The sequence below is a fragment of the Rhipicephalus microplus genome, chromosome 2, assembly GCF_043290135.1.
Source record: "Rhipicephalus microplus isolate Deutch F79 chromosome 2, USDA_Rmic, whole genome shotgun sequence".
Taxonomy (NCBI): Eukaryota; Metazoa; Arthropoda; class Arachnida; order Ixodida; family Ixodidae; genus Rhipicephalus; species Rhipicephalus microplus.
In genome coordinates, this window is record NC_134701.1 from 64,647,187 (window position 1) to 64,663,231 (window position 16,045).

Below are 16,045 nucleotides of genomic sequence, written 5' to 3' on the forward strand. Positions count from 1 at the left end.
GTACCAAGTCGACGCGGAAGTGGTTCATGCTTTACGTTGCTGCCGAAGGCAGGTATTTTCAACACTTTGGGGCATTGACGTCTTCATAGGTGAAGAGTTTCGGTGACATTTGTGCATGACCAAAAAAAGCTTATGTAGGAGCAGGAAATATGCGTTAGCAAGGATAAAACTGTTTCAGTTATTATTTGGTGGAATCGTTGCTCTTGATTTCAGTAAAAGTTACACTACTGGGACATCAGCAGTCATGCTATTCGCGTAGCCCAGGCACCGACCACGCATGCTTCTCTAGTCATTATTACGCACGCGCACTGCATCCAGATTCTCCGCTCGCACCATTATCTCGGTCTGACACTATAGTTAAAGGCTCTCCTGTTTCGTGTTACGAGACTGATTGCAAGGATTTTTCAATTTTTTATTTCGACGGCCGAGAGGACAATTAAGGTTAACTATCATCACCTACGCTCACGCTCTTTCCCTCTTCACATACTAAAGAGCACACGCAACAGATGCGCCACTTTAGGGAGGAGCTTTGCGCTGACCCTCACCTTCTTGCATGTGTAATCATGGGAAGGACAAATCTTAGAACCGGACATCTCGGAGCACAGGCGTGCTGAAAAAAATTTTCTAACTGAAACTGTGTACGAACACCACTGCCTACATTTTTCATTGTAAACATACCAACTTACCGCAACCAATAAAAAGTTTTCTATGTAAGATTAGTTGATTTGGTTGTTGACAGTGATAATTATATCATCAAACTGTCTGTTCCCCTGGCCACCTATTTGCACAAGTGGTTCTCACGGACCTTCGAGCCCCTAATTTGAAAAATAAATCATAAAGCTTAATTTCGAACACCCGGTATAAGAGGCATTTGTGATGTGGATTTGGCGTCACTATTTGAGAAAAACATCTCTATTGATCTGTTCATTGACTAAAATCTGGATGCTGATCATAAATAGCAGAGCATTTGTTCCATGCTTATGTTTCAACACAGAGTGACCACAAATATAATGTGTCATAGTTTTAAAAAAAACACGTCTAAGATTACTCTCGTACTAAAATCTGGATGCTGATCATAAATAGCAGAGCATTTGTTCCATGCTTATGTTTCACACAGAGTGACCACAAATATAATGTGTCATAATCAAACAAAAAACACGTCTAAGATTACTCTCGTACCTGAACAAAGAGTTATAACCACGATAGGCGAGAAAATAATGCCGGTACCATCGAGAAGTCTGTCACAAGCGGGCCACGGACCGAAAGAAGGTTTGCGGGCCGCGTGCTTGATACACTCGCCCTAGTTAAAGTAATAGCGAAGAAAACGGCCTAATATGAACTAGAGCACAGTCTAACACGGGCAAGAGTACCTGTATATAGGCTATGACCTAGGTCGATATACCACGAGAAATACGCGAAAGCATAAAAGTGCTATCGATTCCCCTAAATATGCGCCCTGAGAACGACGCCGAAAGGTGTGCGGATGGGGTAGAGGCTCCGAGGACTAAGAACATTAACGACGTGGTCTACGTTGACGACGCGAAAATATCTAAACGCAGTGTTGTGTGGAATTTTGTGAGAGGGTGAGTCTTGCTTGAGGCGTTAAAATCTTATACGATCTCAAAAGTAACAGGCACGTATAAATACTTGGCTCTCTGCAAAATAGGCGACTCATACAGTGGCTAGAGAATTCACTCAGCGAGCAGCCTCAGCCAGAGATGATGAGCGCATGGTTATGAAGGTGAAGTGCTTCAAAGGAACGAAGACTTATTCACAAGCTGTCACTATTGAATGCTGACTAATTCCCTCAGTGTTTAAGTTCACTTGCATTATCATTCCAGTTTCACGAATTTAAGGCCCGCTACGCCAAAGCATCGGGGTCGCGTTAAGAATTCCTTTAGGGGGTGGGGGAATGTGGGTAGGTTTAAGCGCCCTTTATACAAGGTGTTTCAAGAAATGTGTCCAATCTTATTTAAAAATGCAGAAAAAAGCATTTGCATGCTACCTGCAGCGTTACCTATATAGAAGGAGGCATGCTAAATGCGTACAATCAATAATGAGGGCAGTAATTGTAGAAACACGTGATCGTTTGATGAGTAGAAACAGGCGATCGACTCCAATGGACAAATTAAAGTACTTCTGGTGAATAATTCATAGCCAGTTTGAAATTTTGGAAATAGGCCAATGGTAATCTCCGCGGAGCGATGGAATCTGGCTAACTTAGCTGGAGAAAACGAAACCGAAGCACCGAACAGCGCACTTATCCTTCAATTAGAAAACGCCTTCAATGACGACGCTGTTTCGTCATACCGCATTTATCGCTTTCTTCTTCGTTCTTATCAAACGTCAATCTAGACAACTTCGTGGCCGCTTATCGATGCTCATCCTCCTTTCCCTTGGTGAGGTCAGTGTTGCTTGACCTTCTTCGTCAGGGCTTTTGGTACCATTTTCGCGCAGACTATCCTGAGGAGACGATCAATCGTCAAAGCACTATGTGGTTGTTTTGAGTATTCCTCACTCCTGCGCGATCACCCGAACGCTTAACAGCTTGTTCTCATCCAGTACTTGGTCCATTTTCTGCGCTGAGTTGTCCAAAGCATGTATTTTCAATGGAGGTTCAGAGTGGTCGTTGTCGTTGACCAACTGGAGACTTTAGCAGAGCCTCCTGTTTCACATAAAATCGCGGATTCGTTTCATCGGGATGTCGTGCTTTCTGAAGCGTTTCCAGCGTGTGCGTCTTGTTTTTATTCCAGGTTCACCCAAAACTTGTTGCTGTTAGTTATAGAAGCGACAATTTCATAAACGCACCTTGATAGATAAAACAAAACAAAGTAATGTCCGCGACGGCGAAAATTCCATTTCTAAGCATACCCTAAAAAGAACACTAAATTTGTGAGAACGATTCAAACGCCATTAAACCATTTCGGATTACCAGTGCGCTCAACGTTCGATTGTGTTAAGGCGCAACACGTACGCACACAAACACAAAGCCAAACCACGCACATAGCTTGTAATAGTATAATATGTGACTCTGTTACCGGTAATATACACGCTGTTTCAAAAATCGTCCCCCAAGTACCCGACGTAGCAAAGAAAAGGTGATAGGAAAGAGCAACAAAGCTCGTAATGTACTTGCTGCATGCACGAGAGTCATTTGTCGGCTGCCACTTGTCACTTTTTATTCTCACTGTCAATAAAAGTTTTCTTTTAGGATCGCTTGACAAATAAAACACCTTCCATTTATTTCGATAACGGTTCGTGCCCTGTGTGGTACGCAGCATGCAGCCATCTTGCGGGACTTGACAAATCGGACGGCTGACAAGGCAGCAGGATCCGCGTACACCTTTAAACAAGCGTGGAATGCGCAAAAACATAACGGACGCGCGCAGCGAGGCGGCGTCAACCAGCGTCGACCCTTTCAAAAAATGACCACACTCTGAATGGGGGGGGGGGGGGGGGTGCGCATCGAGGAATTCTATGTCATGATAGGGAGTCTAGAGTGCTACTGGTGCACTTTAGGTCACGAGGTGCGCTGGCGACCTGCAGGACGCGCTGTAGCTTTTTTGGGGGCACGCGGGCCTTTCGGTGCCCAAGGTAGATAGTATAACGAGGAAAACGTGTTCAGAGCACCTCTGGGTTTCGGGCACAGCAGAGAGAAATAAAACATGGCTAGGTGTGGCTTACTTCTGGACGGGGAATAACTGCCGAGAAAAAAAAATCCGCAAATAGTGAATTGCACCGGCACCGATATTAAAGAATTTAGTCATGGTGCCGAAATAATCCTTCTAGGGGACATGAATGCTCACCTTCATGGCGTTGACGGATATTCAGGCACGAACGGCAAGATATTGCTAGGTCTTTGTGAGCAGCATAGTGTTCACATAGTTACCGCGGGCCCTAAGAGTGAGGGGCAGATCACGAGAAAAGGCGGACACGGGCAATCGAGCATTGATTACTGTCTTATGACAGAGTAAATTCATGACAAGCTTGGAGAGCTGAGAATAGACGAAGAACGCATTAACAGCTTGGACAGTGATCATAATTGCGTAACAAGTGGGATACAAAACCGAAAATAACATAGAATTAAAGCTTGACAGCTCGTATTTAAATCAGACACAAATAACAAATATAGTCGCAAGAGTCGAGGACGAAGTAGGAAACCTACCGGACAAACACTGGGAGTGTAGGCAACCTGTTACATGTAATGACAAGGGAGATGGGAAAAGAGCAGAAAGCTATTTGCTAAAAAGGAAAGAGAAAGCCAGAAAGTTGGTGGAACAGAGAAATCCGGAAAGCGCTCGAGAAGTGACCTGAGGGATCTAGGGAGCACAGACAAGCAAAAAGGGAGAAGCGGCCGCAGGATGAAGTCAACAAAATGTGGGAAATATATTTAGAATGAAAATCACACAACCTACCGTTAAAGGGAACCATGTTTTCGCGACTCCAAATGGGCGCTCGCCAACCAGCGGCCACGCCTGTAAACTGCACTAACAGTACGGTCCCTAACAGGATACGGACCATACTAACAGGTCAACCTTGAAAGGAGATATGTTACCACGTTGCGCGCGTTGAGAATCAGCCGCATAGTTCCTTTATTTTCGGCGTGCCACACGCACAAGCCAGAAAAAAAAAGCGATGTCCAAAGAAAACATTGCAGTCTGCTGCAATGTATGGCATCGTGATGTAAAGATGGCAATTAACGAATCGTTAAATCGCTTCCTGAAAGGTGCAGATAACAGGCGACAGATAACGGCGCAATTCACAAGTTCATGTGTTGGATTTATATATTTATTTTAACATACTTCAGCCCGGCTGAAGGGCTATCGCAGAAGTTGAAAAGAACAGTAAACAATATAAGAAACTGAAAACAAGTGAAAACAAAACAAAGAATGACAGGTCAAATAATTACAAAAATAACCTACACATAATTATATAAACTTTGCAAACCTATAGAAATAATTGATTGATTACTATGTGGGGTTTAACGTCTCAAAACCACCATATGATTATAAGAGACGCTGTAGTGGAGGGCTCCGGAAATTTCCGACCACCTGAGGAAAGCTGGAAATAAGGATTAGTGTATAGCATTTTTTAGTGCCTTCTGAAATCCATCTTTTTTTAAACAATGATTTGACCTGGAATGTTATTCCAATTTTCAGTACATCGGGATAAAAAGGTGAACTCGAAGAAGTCTGTGCGATGATGAAACACGGATACGTTGAGTGCATGGCTGCTTCTGGTGAAAGTTGTTTTTGCAGGCGTTATGTAGTCATGCGATGAACGTTGAGACGAATCGAAAAAGAAGATAAAGACTTCCAGAGACTCTACGTCGCGTTCTTTAGAAAGTTAAGGTAAACCAAGGCTTGTTAGGTGGGGTGACGGTGAGAAATCGCAGTCATAGCGTCCGTATATGAAACGAAGGGCTTCTTCCTGGATGGATTCATTGCATTTTATATCACCGATTTTTTAGGGTACCATGCAGTAATGTCGTACTCAAGTATTGGGCTTACGGGGGTTTTACATGTTAACGATTTTGTTTCTTTTGGGGCTAATCGTAATGAAAAGTTAAGATGCCCGAGTTTTTTTTATACCTTTGTTGCACGTTATGGCGATGTCATGAGACCATGATATGTTTGTAGTGAAAAGGAGGCCAATGTATTTATTTATATTGTGGGACCCGCTGTACCACGTACTTGCTGAACAAATAATTAAACATGCATGGGGTCACATGGCAGCAGTCTCCTGAAAATTAATGTTCTGCCAATTCTGAGATCACTTGCAAAAGTTTAAGAATGAAGCATGAAGTTTATGACGGTTTTTGTTTTAAGTGAATTGATTACGTGATACACGACGAAATCATCAGCGTAAAGACGAATTTCAACGTAAACTGCACGCCTGGTATGTCGTTTATGTAAAACAGGCAAAGTAATTTTTGGGTCGTTCCAGAAGATACGTGCGTTCCAGACGAATGTGATGTTTTAAACGATACGTATTAATGGTGACTTGAAATAAAACTAGCAATCCAGTCAACAAGCTGGGAGTTCTTTAGCAAAATAATGAGCTTATATAGTAGTTTTGAACGAATGACAGCATCGGATGCTTTAGAAACTCCAATGAACAATGCTTCCACCTGAAGACCTAAGTCAAGAGCTATATAAACGTCATGTGTGAGTTCTGTCAGCTGAGTGATGGTACTGAATTTACGCCGAAAACCATGATGTGCACTGGAGAGGACTTCGTTATATTCAAGAACAGTGATTGTGTTTGAAGACGATATGTTGTAGTAATTTTCTTAAGTCAGAGGTTAGTGATATAGGCCTGTATTTACCAGAGATTGCTCACTGCCCTATTTGTGTATACCAGTGCACTTTTCCGACACATAGACCCGCAGTTCGCTTTTAGTTAACGCGTACGCTACAATTTTTTTGCTTGTTAAACAACGTACAGGCGAAATCTCCCACCGGCACTGCCTCGGAGATCAAGATCCATGGCCAGTGAACGGTTGTGCAATGCAAGGAGTCAGTTTTTTTAATCGAGAAACTCGCAAGCAGACGCTGTCTTCTTCGGCTTTGTGAGGTGGGGGAGGGGGCCCCAGGAAGGAAGAAAGAGGGAGGGTACTCGAGTGCGCAGTAAAGGTGGTCACGCCGCACACCGGATTGAGCTCGACATTGACGTGCTTCGCATATGGAAATCCATTGTGCAGAAATTGGTGGAGGCGAAAAATGAAGGTGAACGTGAACGCTGGATGACAGATTCGCGAAAAGAAAAAGACCACGCCTAATATATTAAGGAGCCATCTAAAAGCGCTAGATGGGAGGTCTATCATAATTCAACATAGGGTAAATGAAGAAGGGAATAAAAGGGAAGGGTACGAAGCGCTAGGTTACATTCGAAAGGTAACAGCAGATTCGCTTAAAAAAGGATGCCCATGGGATTTCCCTCTGGGTATAAAAGCAGAAAAAGAGGGCAACTGAGGCAGATGTAGTGTCTGAGAATGCCAACTGGAAGAAGGCAAAAGAGAAAATTTGTAAGCGCACTTCTCCGGGCTTTGAAGGTGTTCCCGCCAGCCTCATTAACGAATAGGACAAAGCACCAAAGAAGCACTGCTTAACGCTGTAGAAAAGAGCTTACAGGAGAGGAAAATACCAGAAAGTGGGCGAAAAAGTAGAATGAACTTAATTTATATAGGCAAGGCAGAAAAGGGTAACAATCGCTCGTATAGACCGCTAACCATTACAACGGTGCTATACACGTTGAGAGAGAGAGAAAGAGAGAAATAACATTTTTTATACATCCGACGTGTAGGAAGTCCCCGGCCTCGCTGGACGTGGATGTTTCCTATCTTAAGATTACGGCTATTACGATAATCTCAGAGCCTAGACCTTGAGGATGTTGTGCTCCGACTAGGCGACAGTTACTCATGTGCCTCCGCGCCCGTTAGCCGGGTCGTCGGCTCCTTTTCTCCGTTGCTTCGCCAAAGCCTCCTGAAGCCGCTGGATGGCCCTTTGTATACACGTTGACCATGCAGGCAGTAAAATTAAATATAGAAACGTGGCCAGAACACAAAAAAAAGCAAAAAGCTTATCTGGACACGACTGGGGCTTGTGACCATGTTAATCAAGAAATTTTGCGGTACATATTCAAGGAAGTGGGCGTAGGTGATGAGTGTATACCGAGTGTGAGAGCGATATACCGAGAAAATGCAATTTGTTTATAATGGGAAGGAACAAGTAGCAATGGCAGCGTTGAAATTAACAAGAGGCTTAGACAGGGATGTACTTTGTCCCCGCTGTTATTCATGCTGTACATGGTGGGGATGGAAAAAGCACCGGAAGGTAGTGACTTTGGGTGTAATCTGTCACACAAACAGGCTGGCGTGATGGTTCAGCAGCAGGCCTATTTTAGGTAGACTAAAGTGTTTTATAGCGGGCAGTGAAGACGATATACAGTGGCTGGCAGATACAAGGGAAGGCGAGACTGTATGACTAGAATTTAGGGCAACAAAATGTGCATTTATATGGTATTCAATGATCGCGAAGACCAGGCGATCTCTATACCGGGTAAAAAATACCGAGGGTAAGCGAGTAATAGTACCCCTGAGTATGAGAGAGATAAATATATGGAGGTACAGGACAAAAAAAAAACATCAGCAGCAAAGGCAAAGAGGAATGCTGCAATAATGAAGCGCAGAGAGTTATGGCGATACATTAGGCACGAAGTGCTTCAAGATTTGTGGAAAAGCGTATTGGTTCCAGGGTTTACATTTGGGAACTCAGTGGTGTGCATGAAGTCAGAGGTGCCATCACGAATGAGTGTAAATCAAAAGACGGTAGGACGTCTCGCGTTGGGTGCTCACAGGAAGATGACAAATGAGGCTGTAAAGGGGGATATGGGATGGACAGGCTTTAAAGTAAGGGAAGCTCAAAGCAAGGTGAGATTTGGAGAGAGGCTTAGGAAAATGACGAAGAGTAGATGGGCAGAGTGTTCAGGTATTTGTGTAAGAAGAAAGTGGACACAAAGTGGAGAAAAAGAACTATAGGAGGCTCACCAATAAATATACGGCTGGCAGTAGGGGCGCTATGGTAAGAAGGAGTAATAAGGGAAAAGTCACAGAGAATGAGAGGATTTATTAGACGACATCGATGGAAAAGAATCCGGCTCTCAGTAAGGTGGTGGTGAAAACATTTAATAACCATTAAATGGTTACAGAGAGGTGATTGGGTTGGGGCCTTATTGGCCTCCTACCCTCACAGCACTAGGTGGAACCCCTATTCCGGGGCTCCATTGGCAAGCAACGCCGCCCGCGCACGTTGAACCAGAGCCTCTTGGGCCTTCAGGTCTTGACAGCCGAGCAGGGCCGCCTCCCAGTCCTCTCTCGTGGGATTGGGGTTGGGGGGGATAGATGGATTAGACTGGCACGCCCAGACGATGTGAAAGGTGTCAGCCACCTCACCACAGAACTGGCACGTGCCATCAAAGGATGAATTGAAATGTTTTAGCACCGCCGAGCACAGTACAGTATTGGTAAACAGTTTTAAAAGGAGGCGCTCGTCAGCGCGATGCAGTCCCTTACAAGGGTCTGGATAGCGCCGGTGCTCCTCCTTGTAGTAATTGGTAATATCTTTGAATGAAAGGGCCGAATTGTCTGATTGCGAGTAGGCTTCCAAAGACAGGGAGATAGCCCGGGAAGAGAGTGCGCGGGCGGCCTGATCGGCCTGTTCGTTACCCCTGAGTCCTTGGTGACCGGGTGCCCAAACCAGATTTCGCGGAGTTGGATTAACGTATCGGCAGCTAGGTTCCAGTATGCGCTGAGCAAGCGGTGATGCCCACCATAGTTGATAGTTCCGACAGGCCCCTCGTGAGTCGGTGATGATATGTTTAGAAGAGGGATAGGTGAGAGCCAGAGCGATGGCAACCTCCTCCGCGTGTGTTGCGCTGTAGGCTTTGAAAGTGAGCCCGTTTACGGTGTTTGCGTTGTGTGTGACTGCGGCAGTATACCACCCCCATGGTGCGGGCCGGCAACGTCCACGTAGCACACGTGTTCCTCTTGACCAAAGTGTCGCTGCAACGCTTCCGCGCGCGCCTGGCGGCGACCACTGTGGTTTTCTTTGGACATGTTGCGGGGAAGGGGTCGGACCCGGAGGGCGCGTCTCCAAGGTTCTGGCACTCTCACCCTTTCCTCAATATAGTAATCGTGTTTGATGTGTATTCGGTCCAAGAGGCGGCGACCGGAATGGGTCTGTGCAAGGCGCGTGTATTGGTTAACGAGGTGGGCTTCTCGAAGTTCCCGGTAGGTATTCACCACGCCTAGGGCCAGAAGTCTCTGGTTGGACGTGGTGATAGGGAGGTCGAGAGCCCGCTTGATAACTTTACGGTGGATGACCTCGAGTTGATCATCCTCGTGTTTGCGTAGGTGCAAGTAGGGAGTCGAGTAGAGTATTCTACTTGTTACGAAAGCATGTGCAAGCCGCATTGCATCCCTGCTCCGTAATCCGCCCCGCTTGTTGGAGACCCGGCGGACCATACGGCCCACCTGGTCTCCCACCGTGCGAAGTTTGGCTATTGTGGTGTCGGCCTTGCGTTGGTGGTGTATGAAGAGGCCAAGGACGCGGATCTCCTTGGCCTCACGGATCGGTCCCGAGGGAAGACTGATATGGAGCTGAGTTGTGTGGCTCTCAGTAACGACCGAAAGGGCAAGAACAAAATAAGGCGAGAGAGGTTTATAATAATGCCTGGGGAAGCGCTTTACTGTCCGAAGCAAGGTTGGGCTGCCTTAGAACGCGTACTTATAAAGTGGAATATAATGAAGAAGAAAAACAATGTACATGCTGTGGGGGAGCTAAGAAAAGGATGAAACATGTACTGATTGAATATCACAATAACCACCCAGGTATACGTGTCAGTACGAGCCTACCTTAGGTCTTGGGTTTCAGGAACAATCGTGGAAAGCTACACGACCGCGATAGAAGCAAGTAAGAGACAGTTAGAGTATTGGTGGCAGGAAAGTAGAGATAAAAAGCAGAAATAGTGGGAAAAATGAGGTCATTCTGCCTGAAGAGCATAGAGATGGACTATGAACTCACATTTTCTTCAATATAAGAAGACCCATTTAAAGGACTTAGATAAGGGATTAGGCCACCCTAAAAAGTAAGTTTTGGTTTTTTTTTCTTTTGAACCTGGTAGCACACCTGTCACCGCCCCGTTATAAAGGGGACGCTTGTAGCATTCATCCATCAATCCATCATTTAAAAATTTGGGGAACTTTTGGGACAGACCCTGTATGTTTGTACCCTTTTTGGCGCTTATTTTCCGTGTGCGTTTAACTTTCTTAAAGTCAAGAACGGCACTTCTCTCTATACACGATGATTCTGTCGCCTCTGTATACTAATGCGTCGCTTGAGGAAAATAATATGGTTACACGGGCTCAAAGGCGTGGGAAGGGGGAGGGGGCAGAGCCAGCGCAAAACATGGACATGATAGAGAGAAAGGGTGAATGGGAACCCTGCAAACGCTAATGCAAGGGTTTAAAGAGAAGATAATTATCACAAAGGTGCAGAATTACAATTTGTTATTGTTGTTCACCTAAGGAGTCACGCATCAGTAATTCGTACATTGGCATACTAGACGGGGTGTTTTCGTCGTCTTGTTGGTTACCTTAGCAGACAAGCACTGTGGTCTTGTACCGAGAGAGTTTGGCTGATTACGCAGCTCCAACGGCAAGTGTAGGATAGAACATAAACGGGAATGCAGTGTCATGTTCTAGCGACATACTTATCTCTCCCGTGCCTGCGCGATTTGTCGTTTCTTCGCAGGCCTTCGACAAGCAAGAGCAGCGGCTCAGAGTCCGAGGAGTAGCTGCTGGCCAGCGTGGTTTCTTTTCGAGCTTCTCGTCGATTTCTCTCTCGTGCATTTCTGCAGTGTGCGATGTTGCTTTTTTTTCAGCGTGGGCATTCATCATTAAAACGGTGTCTTTCTTTTTTTGTTGAGGTACCATTTCTCTTAGGTTTCATGCAGTACACAAAAATGTCAGTTTTGACTGAATTAACCATAAGCCCTGATCGGGGTAACAGCACATTAGGCGACCCTTGTCAAGTATACCGTCAATCAAGGTTGAATTTACAATCCGGTTTTAATTTACAGCAAAAGCTGTTACGAGATAACAAGGTGCCGTAGTTGTCCGCCACTGCTGCTGCCGGTGTTCATAACCATATTGGTCGAAACGAGAAAAATGAAATGATAAAAAAATATCTAGGATGAAAAGGATTTAACCTGGAGTCTAATGGTAAGTTGGGCGAGGATGAATGCTTGCGTGATTGACGCAGTGCTACAGGCAAAGATGAAAGAAACACAGAGTGCACAGGGCGAGTGCTGTCGTTGAAAAAGTCGACACACCCCATACAGCATCGCAGTGTGCTCTCCGCTGTTTTTATAGATGCGCAAGTAGGCACAGCAGAGAACTAACCTGAGAAGTTATCGAGGCTGTTCACATTAGAAGAATGGGAGACGCTTTAGTGAGTCAAGTGTCGACTTTCTTGACAGACATGAAGTTTGTTTAGCTGCTCGGCTCGTGTGACATATTTCGAATTTTTTCTTGAGGATGCACGCACATGTTTGTGCTAAATGATTTGCTTACGGCCCTGCTTACGCGTATGTTTGCTATGGCCGGCATCGTTTGCTCATTTTTAGTTTTTCGAAATAAATCTCTCATTTGCGAGACCATGCATGTCCGGTTCACTCTGTGTTCCTTTCGTCTGTATACCTCTGCGAGTGGTCCCCCAAAAGCAAGCAAACGTTACAAACTCTAACTATCGCGATATCAACCTTGTTACACTGAAGAGTTTTTGCTCTGATGTAGAAATGATAACACGGGAAAGAGTATACGTCAAAAGCAATCCCGACCATGTGTATTGCATTCTTCTAAAGAAAGTTGTCGCTAGCTACGAAAACCACCTGACCCTGGTGCGCTCTACAAGACGAAGCAAAATATTACGTAAAACTTTTATTACAAACAGCTTGCACAAAAAGTGAAAACAATGTACCATCATTTCGTTATATCACGTGATGGTGTCTTATTTACAAAGTATCACAAACTAAACGCTGACTTAAAGAAAGCAAAACTTTCCTACTGTCAATCTGTTTGCTAGAATATACTACAATTCGAGAAAGCTATGACAGGAAATAAACAATTTATCAAACAGCTGCAAAATAAAGAGCCCAATTAACATTGAAGCTTTTGCTCAAGACAAGACTGATGTAGAAGCCCTAACAGAAATGAACGAGTTTTTTTCTGATGTCGGTGACTGCGTGCCTCCGGTCCACCACAGTGGTTACACAAACGCGCTGGCATTGACTCGTTCAGAAAATTAATTTGCTCTCTCCCCGGTTACAGAACAAGAAGTCACGAACTTTATTTGTAGAATTAGAAATAATGTCACTGCTGAAATGATTGGCTTGAGCGCCGTCCCTCTTAAACACGTTGTTTCTATCATATCCTTTCCCTTAACGTATATAATCAATCAAGTGCTAGAAACTGGTTTATTTCCCTCTGGTCTTAAAGTGGCCCGTGTAATACCCCGCACACAAAGGTGGAGCAGTTAGTGAAGTAGTAAACTACTGGCCAATTACTGTACTACCCATCCTGTTTAAAGTATTCGAGAATGTGATCAAGTCACGGCTCGTAAACATTTAGGGGCAAATCTCCTAAAGGCGTGTGTCTAGCCATCTCTTCTATGTATGTACGTGACCATCTATTTTTCCACCTTTGCAAACTGCCGACTACCTCGTCCTCGAAACATCCCACTACGCCCCATCACCAATCCACTACTTCGCCTACCATAAAGCAAATACTGTTAAAAAGTAGCCAATATGAAATGCAAGATGGTCGTCTATTTGTATCCAAGTTCACGGTAAAGAATCAAAGATTGTCCATCTGTGTCCATTCCTTGTTTGTGCTTGAACGCCTACAGTTCCACCTTCGCCAACTGCCCTATACTTCGTCCTTGGAAATATCCCACTACGCCCTATCACCGATCCACCACTTCACAGACTAAAAAGCAAAGAATGTTGAGAAGTAGCCAATGTAAAGTGCAATATGACCGTGGACTTTTATTCAGGTGCGCGTTAAAGTACCATAGATCGCCAAACTGTATCTATACCTTGTTTGTACGTGACCGCCTATAGTTCTACCTTTGCCAACTGCCCACTACTTCGTCCTTGCAAACATCCCACTACGCCCAATCACCGATCCACCACTTCACCGTCTATAAAGCAAATGCTGTTGAGAAGTAGCCAATACGAAATGCAAGATGCTCGTGGACTTGTATCCAGGGGCGTGTTAAAAATTGTAAATTGTCCAACTGTGCCCATCCTTTGTTTGTATGTGACCGCCTAAGTGTCACCTTTGCCAACTTCCCACTACTTCGTCCTTGCAAACATCCCACTACGCCCCATCACCAATCCACCACTTCACCGATCATAAAGCAAATACTCTTGAGAAGTAGCTAATGTGAAATGCAAGATGGTCGTGTACTTGTATTTTATTTTATTTTGTTTCCCAAATTCTACTGCCGCACGCCTCATGGCTTATTTCCCGTGGTGAGTAGAGCCATTCTTCTGGGAATCATCATTATCGGGTCATGTCCTGATTTTTTATTTATATTTGGCAGAACATGAGATGGTACGCTACGTTAGAGCCGGCTATCCGAACACCATAACAGTATAATGTACAATATAAACACACAAAAAAGCAAACTTAGGAATAAAATAAGAAAAAAACACGAGTTAATATGCACAATACTTCATACAATATAGGGATTAAAATGCATGAATGAGCACAATATTTTGCTCATAGTCCAGTTGTTATATAGGGATGACATTACGGGTAGAGTCCGTACAAATAGCAGCAAGGTATAATAAGAACTAGAGACAGCTCATTAGATTTGTGCCCATTAAAAAATCACGGAGGGTGCTCACTGTGAACCTTTCATTATCCGAATGCGGCCACTGTACAAGTATTTTTGCAATCGTAAATGGCGCTCTGCGAGTCGGTTCAAGCGATTCCTCAGTTCAGCGCGTTGTTGATCGTATTGCGGACATTCTAAAAGGATACGCTCTTCTGACGCATCGAGATGATCGCAGGGGTCGCAGTGCGGGGTCGAAGGAACTTCAGTTCTTCGCATCCGAAATGACATTTATCGTGTTTGAGAGAAAGCCCCGCTGTTCTAATTGCCTGAAAAACTGTCTGAAGGCGTCGGGCGTGTTGTTCGAACGTGTGGTCTGCAAAGACCACGACGTCATCAAGGTAAACGAGACATGATTTGCATTTAAGCCTCGATAGAACCGATAGAATAGCTGGAGCTGAGCATAGACCGAAAGAAAAGACTTCAAACAGCCGGGCTGTCGGGAGTAATAAAAGCCGTCTTTTCACGGTCATGACCATCCACGGCGATTTGCCCGCTACGCGAATCCATGGAGGAAAAATACTTAGCATTGCATATACGGTCCAGATAGTCAGCTACCCGTGGTAGAGGATAAACGATCTTTTTGATGGCCTTGCTCAATTTACGGTAATCAACGTGAAAGCGCAACGTATCATCACAACTGGCGGAGCCCAGGGACTGGTCGATGGCTGGATTACGTCATCCTGAAGCATCTGCTGGACTTGGTCTTGTATAGCGTTTTGTTCCTTTCGCAATTTATAAGCATGTTGCCGAATGGGTCTCTCTGTGGGTTCCCAGATGACAAGGTGCTGAGCAAGTAGCGTTTGGTTAACCTTCGACGTAGTAGCAAAGCAATTCTAAAATGAGCCGACTACACGCAAAAGCCGAAGGTAGACCCTCGTTTACGCCGAGTGGGCTCGCAAAGGCCTCGTCAGGGTGGTTACTCGTTGAAAGTTAAGCTGACGTGGACGAACCTTGGGCATCGGTCTCTTCTTCAAAATATGCAATGACAGTGTGTCTCGAAAGGTGGTGATATTCGTCGCTGAAGTTTGTGACCAGTAGGTGAGCATGTCTGTTGATAAGCCGAATGCTTCCTCGGGCAACACAAATTTGTCGTCAAACAAGGAGAGACAAATTCGCCTCCACAATCCCTATCCTGTTCCAATTCTACCTTGATAAAGAGCCTGCTTTAAGGCGGGAGAGTCAGAGAATTGTCGGTAACACGGTGCGCTTTTCTCGGGAATTGCGCACTGGCAGTTGCAGCAGTGAAAGGATCCTCCAACGGCACAAATAATTCATGGAGGTCGATGACTGCGCCATACTCACGAAGAAAGTCCATTCCTAGGATGATGTGCCGAAAGCACGCGCGAAATACAAGGAAATACCCTGTAAATGTCGACGTATGAATTCGAATGCGTGCCGTGTGTAACGCGTTCGATGTAACGAACCGAGGCGACACGTTGCTGAACAAGGAATGACGAACTGGTCGTTTATTCATGACGCTTATATAGCTGCGTTGGCAGCGAGTGGAAGGGAGAGACAAGGAAGTAAGTGGTAAGCGGTATCCGCGCACATGCGTGATAGCCCATTCTGACACATCTTTTCTT

At 44.9% G+C, this 16,045-nt stretch overlaps 1 protein-coding gene across 5 annotated transcripts in view; it reads left to right on the top strand.

Annotated features, from left to right (window-relative positions):
* Positions 1-11,481, top strand: part of LOC119170865 (heat shock protein beta-6) — a 171,684-nt gene extending 160,203 nt beyond the window's left edge. For all 5 annotated transcript variants that reach the window (XM_075886519.1, XM_075886517.1, XM_075886520.1 and 2 more), the window contains exon 5: positions 11,313-11,481. In XM_075886519.1, the coding sequence (XP_075742634.1) occupies positions 11,313-11,355 (43 nt within the window). In that variant the 3' untranslated portion in view covers positions 11,356-11,481. The remainder of the gene's footprint in view (positions 1-11,312) is intronic.
* The last annotated feature ends 4,564 nt before the right edge of the window (positions 11,482-16,045 follow it).